Raw genomic sequence first — 9,142 nt, forward strand, 5'->3', positions numbered from 1 at the left:
CAAAACTTCAAATGGCTGTATCTCGGCTTCTAGGAAAGCTAGAAATGTGGTTGTTGGCTGAAATCAATTTCTCTCTTCTATGTTTTGACATTTCTTAAAATTTTCAAACAAAAAATCTACCTCATAAGCCACTTTCAGTCCCACATGATCGGCAATATTCTCGTAGAGGCCTTCTTTGGCGGCGTTCATCTGAAAAAACACAGTTTTTAGAAAATTCTGAATTAAAAAAAAAGTTACATCATGCGAATCCATCAATCCGGCGTACTGTTTGATGAAACATTGCTCACGAGTTTTGAATTTTCTCTGAGAATCCTGACTCCACCAAACACCCAGATTTCCAGTTGGTCCGTGAAGTTTGCCTGAAAAATTAGAATTTTGGAGTTATTATGAAATTCGGATTTTTTAATTATGTTTTCTTCATTTCTCTGAAATTCTCATTTTTTAAAATAAAAATTCGCAAAACTCACAAAGAGCCAAGCTTCTAGCATTTCTAAAAGCCGAATTAAAATTGTTTAAAATTTGGCGAGAGGGAGGGATTCGAGCAGAGAAATGGCTGAGTCTCTCAAAAATCCCATTTTTTGATTTTTAAGATACCTAAGGATTGAGATTCTAAATTAGACAGCTAGAGCGTCTAAACTTCCATGTCTCTTCTTGTAAGCTATCAAGAGATCCGAATTCTGAACTCGAATATCTTGGAGAAGATAGGAAGTTCAACAATATACAAAATACAAAAAGAACCACGTTCCCAGCCCTTCTACAAGCCGAGATACAGCAATTTGAAGTTTCGGGAGAGACGCAGACGGCGAGACACACTGCTTCTCTAACCGTCGGCGAGACGCAGACAGTGGAAATTTCAATCGTCTGTATCTCGGCTCCTAGAACAGCTAGAAAGTTGATTTCTGCATTGAATTGAAGCTCGAGAACTGGGAAATTAGAATAATTAAAGTTCTCGCTTATTGCAAAAAATTTGGAATTTCGACAATTTTTCTGAATTCGAAGTTTTTTTGTATTGAGAAGTTAGAATGTATTATCAGATTTTTCAGTTTAGATGGTCTAGAATTACCATATTCTCCAGTTTCTAAGCTTTACTATGGTCCAAAAATCAAGTTCCAAGCTTTCCTAGAACCCGAGATATGACCATTCGAAATTTCGGGGTTAGAAACGCAGTGTGTCTCGTCGTCTGACGTCTCTAGCCTCCAAAACTTCAAATGGCTGTATCTCGGCTTCTAGAAGCGCTAGAACGTTGATTTTTAGACCAGGTTGAAGCTCAGGCTATGTAACATCGGAAATTGTGTACGAAATTCAGATTTTCAATGATTCAAAATTCTCAGAATCTCAGAATCCTATTTTTGAGAATTTAGGATTTCAGAACTTTGAATTGTTTTTTTTCAAAAATAACAATTTTTCAAATTAATCTGTTTTTAGCTTTACTGGGAGCCTAGATGAAGTCAATTGAAATTCAGGAGGTCAGAGACACAGTGTGTCTCGTCGTCTGGCGTCTCTGGCCTCCAAAACTTCCAAAGGGTGTGTCTCGGCTTTTAGGAAAGCTAGAAACTCAGTTCTTTTTCAAAAATTTCAGATTTCTTAATATTTTGTGGAACTTTTGATTTTTTTTTGTTCTCATGTTTCGAAATCTTAGAAAACGTTTTCGATCCCTCATCTCTCCGAAATTCACAAATTCTTAATAAAAAATTCCAATTTCCAATTAAAACAAGTCCTGTTTTTCACTTCCAGAAAAATTTCTGAATTCTTAGAATTCAGAATTCAAATGACATCATTTATTTTTTTGTTTTTCGCAGACAAGAATTACTCTTCCCATCACCACGTCATCCAAATTCAGAAGTCTGAGCGTCTTCAGAATTTTCAGATGAAGTGTAAAAAAGGGTATTTTCAGCATTCCAATTAGTCAAAAATCCTATTCCAATTACCCTCATTTTTTTCTAGTAATGGCGATTCAGATGACCACTGGGGATTGCTCAGCGTAAACAAGAAAAGTGAGAGAGTAGGGGGAAAGGAGAGAGTGGTTAGAGAAGACCGAGAAAGAGAAGAGTGGTCACTAATGAGAAGGGGGAGCCTAGGAGCTCGCTTTCGTTAGCTCATTTAGAATAGTAGTTGAGAAAAGAAGTTCTAGAAAACTATTGGGAAAATGGGGACCGGAATTTTCAAGAAAAAAATTTTTTTCTTGAATTTTCAAAAAATTCTTAAAATTTCAGACTATTATTTTTCAGAAAAATCAACGCACCTTGTCCATCGAAAGCATGTGTGAACTCGTGACCAATGATTGTCCCAATACCGGCATAATTGGCGAAACTGCAAAAATTCAGAATCTCAGAATCTCAGAATTTCAGAATTTTAAAGAAAGTTCAGAATTTCAGAATTTCAGAATCTCAGAATTTCAGAATTTCAGAATTTTTAAGAAATTTCAGAATTTTAGAATCTCAGAATTTCAGAATCTCTCAGAATTTCGGAATTTCAGAATTTCAGAATTTTAAAGAAATTTCAGAATTTCAGAATCTCAGAATCTTGGAATTTCAGAATCTCAGAATATCAGAATTTCAGAATTTCAGAAATTTCAAGAAATTTCAGAATTTCCGAATCTCAGAATCTCAGAAAATTTCAGAATTTCGGAACAACTCACTCCATTTGATGCTCATCGGAATACGGTAGTCTCAACGAATCGAAAGGAATCTGTATCAAATTTCGCTCATAATTGTGTGCTGGTACGGAAATCGCCGGTCTCGTATCCACCCAATCCCTCGGATTCACCGGAAGACGTAGCCGTTGAAGGCGTTCTTTATAGACAGACGACGATCCCAAAACCATACACCAGAACAGCGAATCATGAAGTCGCACGGCTTCTTTTTTCATCTCAAAGTCACTTCGCATTGCGTCCGGATACCCAATAAATTTGGTCATATTTTCCACTTTATCCACCACATTTTTACGAGTTTCCGGATCCGAAAATAGATTACTTGATTGCACCATCTCTGAGTACTTTTCTTGTATTCGATCGGCAATGTTTTGAACCGCTTTCACGTTCTGAAAGTTTTTCAAGAAGATTAGGCTAGAAAAATGCGTAAAAATACAAAAAGAACCGAGTTTCTAGCACATCTAGGAGCTGAGATATAGGCATTTAAAGTTTAGGAGAGACGCAGACTACGAGACACACTGCGTCTCTAACCGTCGGGGAGACGCAGACAGTGGAAACTTCAAATGGCTATATCTCGATTTCCAGAAGAGCTAGAAAAGTGATTTTTGAACGACAATGGAGCTCAGGTAATGGGGAATTGGAAAATGTGAAAAGGTTTGAACTTCAAAAACCTATAACATTCAAATTTGAGAATTTTGCATTTCATAGTTTTTTATGTTGATTTTTTAAAATCAAACATTACCATATTCTCTAGTTTCTGAGCTTTACTATGGTCCAAAAATCAAGTTCCAACCTTTCCTAGAACCCGAGATATGACCATTCGAAATTTCGGGGCTAGAGACGCAGTGTGTCTCGTCGTCTGGCGTCTCTAGCCTCCTAAACGTCAAATGGCTGTGTCTCGGCTTCTAGAAGCGCTAGAACGTTGATTTTTAGACCAGGTTGAAGCTCAGGCTATGTAACATCGGAGATTGTGTACGAAATTCAGATTTTCGATGCTTCAAAACTCTCAGAATCTCAGAATCCTGTTTTTGAGAATTTAGGATTTCAGAACTTTGAATTGTTTCTCTAAAAAAATAACATTTTTTCAGATTGATCTGTTTCGAAGCTCTCAGTAGATTCAAAAATCAAGTTTCTAGCTTTCCTGAGTGCCTAGATAAAGTCATTTGGAATTCAGGAGGTCAGAGACACAGTGTGTCTTGTCGTCTGCGTCTCTAACCTCCTGAACTTGAAACGACTGTATCTCGGCTTTCAGTAGAGCTAGAAACTTGATGTTTTTTGTTCTTAGTGAAGTTTATTTAGTCATATCCATCTAAAAACACCAAAATCTAACCTTCTCAGTATGATCGATGCCATCAATCTTCCTTAAAATCGACGGCAACGACAATGGGAATATTCCGGACAGCCTGAGCACACAGAACTCTTTTCGTTGACTCGCAGCACCGGAATATAGCGACACCGCCATCCACAGTAGTCCATCTTTACATTTGGGTGTGGCGTATGCCAAATGGAACATGATCGTCTTCCATTTCACATAGTTTTTGAGCACCGCCACGCCGGATCGAGACTCTTTTAGTTTTTGGACGATCGATGAGAGAATTGGAATCCATTGGGTACCCGTTTTGAGAGCGATGGGCTCGGAGAAGGATAGGTTCTCACCGACGAGACGGGACAGGAAATAGTGCCAGTTGATCTGGAAAAAAAATCGGTAATCGATTATTTTTTGGATTTGAGGTCAAACTCACCGCTGGCGCGATTTCCTGTAGTTCCCGCAGTTGAACAACCGTGTAGCGCTCTTTTTTCTCCTTGTAGAACTGCGAAAAAGAAATATTGGAAAATGTGAAAAATTCTAAAATTACAAAGAAGTGTGTGGTTGCGCCTCTCAAAACTCCATGTCTCTTCTTGTAAGCTATCAAGAGATCCGAATTCTGAACTCGAATATCTTGGAGAAGATAGGAAGTTCAACAATATACAAAATACAAAAAGAACCACGTTCCCAGCCCTTCTACAAGCCGAGATACAGCAATTTGAAGTTTCGGGAGAGACGCAGACGGCGAGACACACTGCGTCTCTAACCGTCGGCAAGACGCAGACAGTGGAAATTTCAATCGCCTGTATCTCGGCTCTCAGAAGAGCTAGAAAGTTGATTTTTAGACAAAATTGGAGCTCGGGCAATGTAAAATGAGAAATCGCAAAATTCAAAAGTCTTACTGTAGAACCAGCAATGGTAATCTGGTACTCGAGGTAGATCATATTCGCAATCATCATTCGAACTTTCTCATCCGTCGAATCGAATCCCAAAACCGCTGCGAGCTCCTCGCCGACTTGTTGAAGGGCCCGAGTCACTGGTGGACCCTCCAGCTTTCCGAAAATCATCTCTGGAGTCAGTTCTTTGTCATAATGATATTTTTCAGGAGATAGTAGGATTGGAAGTTGCTCGTAGATCTGAAATTTTGACACACTTTGAAAAACTGCCTACAAAAGTATATAGATCTTTTTGAAATTGTTTGAAATTTTGAGACTATACTAAACAAGACACGATCTTTATTTTTGCAATTGAGAACTTTTCGATAGCTATAAAATTAAGTGAGATACGCGTCTTTGAAGTTGAAAGTGAGACGCAGAGAAACGAGAACACTCTCGCTTCTCTGGGTCTCCTCTTGGCTTTAAAGGCGCATATCTCCAAAACTAAAAGAGCTATAAAAATGATGTAAATTGTGAAATTGTAGAGCATTAAATTTTCTACATTTTTGTGGTTGAATATTTTTTGAGGCCTGTGAAACTGGTGGAGATAAAATCCTTTGAAATTCACCCCGGGTCGGCTGTTTTTTAAGGCGCATATCTCAAAAACTAGCCTAGCTATCAAAAATTTGTCAACTGCAAACATATTGAGCATAACATTTTACACATTTCTCTAGTTATCCAAATTTAGATATCTATGAAACTAGCAGAGATATGAAAGTTTGAAATTCAGTACCTAGAGGAGACGCAAAGAAGCGAGAGCGCTCTTGCTTCTCTGCGTCTTTCTCTCAAGCCGCATATCTCGTTTCGTTATACAGCTATCAAACAGTTTTAAAACAGATAATTGTGTAAAATTTTGTGCTCTACATTTTTGCAGTTTACAGCTTTTTGATAGCTCTTTTAGGTTTTGAGATATGCGCCTTTAAACACAGCACTCTCGTTCTTCTGTGTTTTCAGGTCCAAAACTTTGAGCGCTTACATCTCGTTTAGTTTTGTAGCTATCAAAAAGTTGGGAAAAATACCTTGTACTAAATTTTCAGAAAAAAAAACCTACCGTAATCAAATGCTGCTTAGAATCCAAATAATTGACCTCGACGCCCGCCCAAAACAATGGGAAAACCGAATAATTGAAGGCACTCAGAATGATATCCTCGATTTCGAATCGCCGCCGCTTCTTCTCGTCCTCATCGAGCTCAATTTCAAAACTCTCTTCTTGTTCCAAAAATCCATTTTTGAGCTCTGGCATCCATCCGCCGAGCTCATCGACAAATCGCTCCCAAAGTGTTAGTCCGGTTTGTTCCAGAGTATCGGTATCCATACATTGCTCATACATTTTCGCGGCCGCTCGTTCTCCGTCATTTGTAGGCAAGGTATAGGATCCGTCATTTACTGGAAAGTTCAGAATTTCGAATTTCTGAAAAAATTTTTAAGTTTCAAAAAATAACTCACTCCGATGCATGGCCTGCACAATCTGATCATGAGCCGTTCGTTGCGTTTCATAGAGTGTATTCCACGAGTCATATTTGAGATTCACCGACTGATTGATCCATCCGCCACACGCGAATTGATAGAAGTCGTCGCATGGCTCGACGGACTGATCGACCCGTTTCAGAAGGCGTGCCGCTGTCATTACGCACTTCTCTGATGTGCAGGCTGAAAACATTGTTGAGTTTTTGAATCATATTCAGAATTGAGCAATTCTCAGAATCTCAGAATCCTATTTTTGAGAATTTAGGATTTCAGAACTTTGAATTGTTTCTCTCAAAAATAACATTTTTTCAGATTGATCTGTTTCGAAGCTCTCAGTAGATTCAAAAATCAAGTTTCTAGCTTTCCTGAGTGCCTAGATAAAGTCATTTGGAATTCAGGAGGTCAGAGACACAGTGTGTCTTGTCGTCTGCGTCTCTAACCTCCTGAACTTGAATCGACTGTATCTCGGCTTTCAGTAGAGCTAGAGCCTTTGAAGTTTTAGAAAGGTTAGAGACGCAGACAACGAGACACGCTGCATCTCTAACCTTGCAAACTTTAAACAGCTGTTTCCTGGCTTTTAGAAAAAATTGAAATTCGATTTTTGATCAACAAATTCTTTACATTTCTAGAAGCAACTTGGCTTAAAAACCAAGTTTCTAGCTCATCTAGGAGTCGAGATACAGCGGTTTAGAATGTTAGGGTTACAGACGCAGCGTGTCTCGTCGTCTGCGTCTCTCCAAATTTCAAATCGCTGTAACTCAGCTTATGGAAGTACTAGAAACTAGGTTTTTTAACCATTTTTTTTTCTTAAATTTCAGGTTTAATCCAAAAGCACCAGTTGTTCTGAAACTCGCAATTCTAAATTTGCAATATTCATTTTCACTCAAAATCAACATTATCAAATTTCCCAGTTCAAATTTCTCAGCTGGACCTTCATTTTGGTCCAAAAATCAACTCTCTAGCTCATCTGAAAGCCGAGATACGCGTGTTTAAAGTCTCAACTGTCTGCGCCTCTTCAAAAAGGTTAGAGACGCAGCGTGTCTCGTTGTCTGCGTCTCTTACCTTCAAAACTTCAAATCGCTATAACTCGGCTCGTAGAAGAGCTAGAAAGTTGGTTTTTGGATGGAATTGAAGGAAAATTTGTCTAATTTGTGATTACATTTTGAAATTAGCAAAAACAATTTTTTTTTGCATTTTTGAAATTTTTGAAATTTTCGCCCTTTCCCCATATTTTGGTTCTAAAAATGCCTTTCTGAACTTCATTTTCGTCAAAAAATCAAACTTCTAGCTTCTCTAAAAGCCAAGATATAGCCTTCAGAAGTTTAGACGCTTTAGCTGTCTGCGCCTCTTCAAAAAGGTTAGAGACGCAGCGTGTCTCGTTGTCTGCGTCTCTCCAAAACTCTAAACGCATGTATCTTGGCTAGTGAACCAGAGATTTTGATTTTCGATTTTTTTTTTTGAATTTCTGATCTTTTCGAATACATTTTGATATGGAGTTTTGTGAGACGCAGACGTCAAAGAGCAGTAGCTCAGCTCAAATTTATGCTAGAAACTCAATTTTTTCGGAATTTTTCAAACTCAAAAACTCACGTAAAGTTTGATAGTAGAGAAAAGTGGCGATGGCGAAGCTGAGCGTTACGAATAGAAAAACGACAAGTGTGGTGAGCAGCAGACAGCCTTTCGAGCTGCTGCCGTGGCTCGTCGTCGCCTCCTTCGGCGGCCGATGGCTTCGTGACGATTGACCGGTGTCGCGCAACAATGAAGACGTCGCTTGTTTTCCCTCCTCGAGAGATACGCCATTCTGAGAAAAAATTGATTGATTTTGACCCAGAGAATCGTTTCAATTTTTGCTAAAATCCAAAAATCACTTACCTCTGATTGCACAGAAAACGCTAGAGAATTTTGATTATTCAAAATTCTATAAACTTTTTTATTTTTCTGAAATTCCAGAGTCATCTGGATCTTTTGAATTCTAAAAGAATACAGAGAACCTTTGAGAAAAAAAAGTCAGAAAGAAGAGATACAAAATTTTCGTACATAGCTCGAGTCATAATGTTATGATTGATAAAAGGTTTTTTTGTTTTTGATTTGGCGGGAATACAAATTTTCAATTTTTTATTATTATTCAAAGTTTCAAGTCTCTTGCACCAGAGACGCAGACAACGAGACACTCTACCTGTCTGCGCCTCTTCTAGGGCCTGTAATCCAGCTCAAAATAGACCAAACGTTTTCAAAATCAGTAGAAACATGCAGAACACAATTTTGTATTGATTCCCAAAATTTCAAGCCGCTAGGCCCACTTTGAGCCAAGTTACACCCCTTCAAAAATGTTTTGCGCCGACCGCGACGCGACCGCGCCGCGTAGATCAAAACTTTGAGTGACTGTATCTCGGCTCCCCGTTGCCCAAATCGCTTCAAATTTTGTGGGTAGATCAATATCATCCAATAAAATATTTTAAGAGCATTTTCAGCTTTTCCTTACCGAAAATGACTGTATCTGATGATCTTCTGATGGTAATAACGGGTTTAGTGAACTGTACGATCGCATTTCATGCGACAAACTTCGCTGTATTTTTTCCAGTAACCTGGTCATGCTTTTTTAGATTGATTTCTGGAAAGTTCTCTTTTTGAGGAAGAAGGAGACGGAGGGAGAAAAGTAGAGAAAACTGGGAAAAAATCAGTGAAAAAATCAGAGTTTTAGGGTTCCTAGGAGCCGAGATATAGCAATTTGAAATTTGAGAGGCTAGAGACGCAGCGTATCTCGTCGTCTGCGTCTCTTCAAAA

At 38.6% G+C, this 9,142-nt stretch overlaps 1 protein-coding gene across 1 annotated transcript in view; it reads right to left on the minus strand.

Moving 5' to 3' along the window:
• Positions 1 to 8,951, minus strand: part of CBG20236 — a gene marked incomplete at both ends in the record, with an annotated part of 10,142 nt that extends 1,191 nt beyond the window's left edge. The window contains 11 exons of the mRNA XM_002629808.2: positions 121 to 359; positions 2,243 to 2,310; positions 2,639 to 3,039; positions 3,981 to 4,340; positions 4,393 to 4,461; positions 4,859 to 5,092; positions 5,943 to 6,277; positions 6,338 to 6,541; positions 7,949 to 8,159; positions 8,231 to 8,314; positions 8,841 to 8,951. Coding sequence (XP_002629854.2) covers positions 121 to 359; positions 2,243 to 2,310; positions 2,639 to 3,039; positions 3,981 to 4,340; positions 4,393 to 4,461; positions 4,859 to 5,092; positions 5,943 to 6,277; positions 6,338 to 6,541; positions 7,949 to 8,159; positions 8,231 to 8,314; positions 8,841 to 8,951 — 2,316 coding nt within the window. The remainder of the gene's footprint in view (positions 1 to 120; positions 360 to 2,242; positions 2,311 to 2,638; positions 3,040 to 3,980; positions 4,341 to 4,392; positions 4,462 to 4,858; positions 5,093 to 5,942; positions 6,278 to 6,337; positions 6,542 to 7,948; positions 8,160 to 8,230; positions 8,315 to 8,840) is intronic.
• Between the last annotated feature and the right edge of the window lie 191 nt (positions 8,952 to 9,142).

Source organism: Caenorhabditis briggsae (assembly GCF_000004555.2).
Source record: "Caenorhabditis briggsae complete genome, chrII, whole genome shotgun sequence".
NCBI lineage: Eukaryota > Metazoa > Nematoda > Chromadorea > Rhabditida > Rhabditidae > Caenorhabditis > Caenorhabditis briggsae.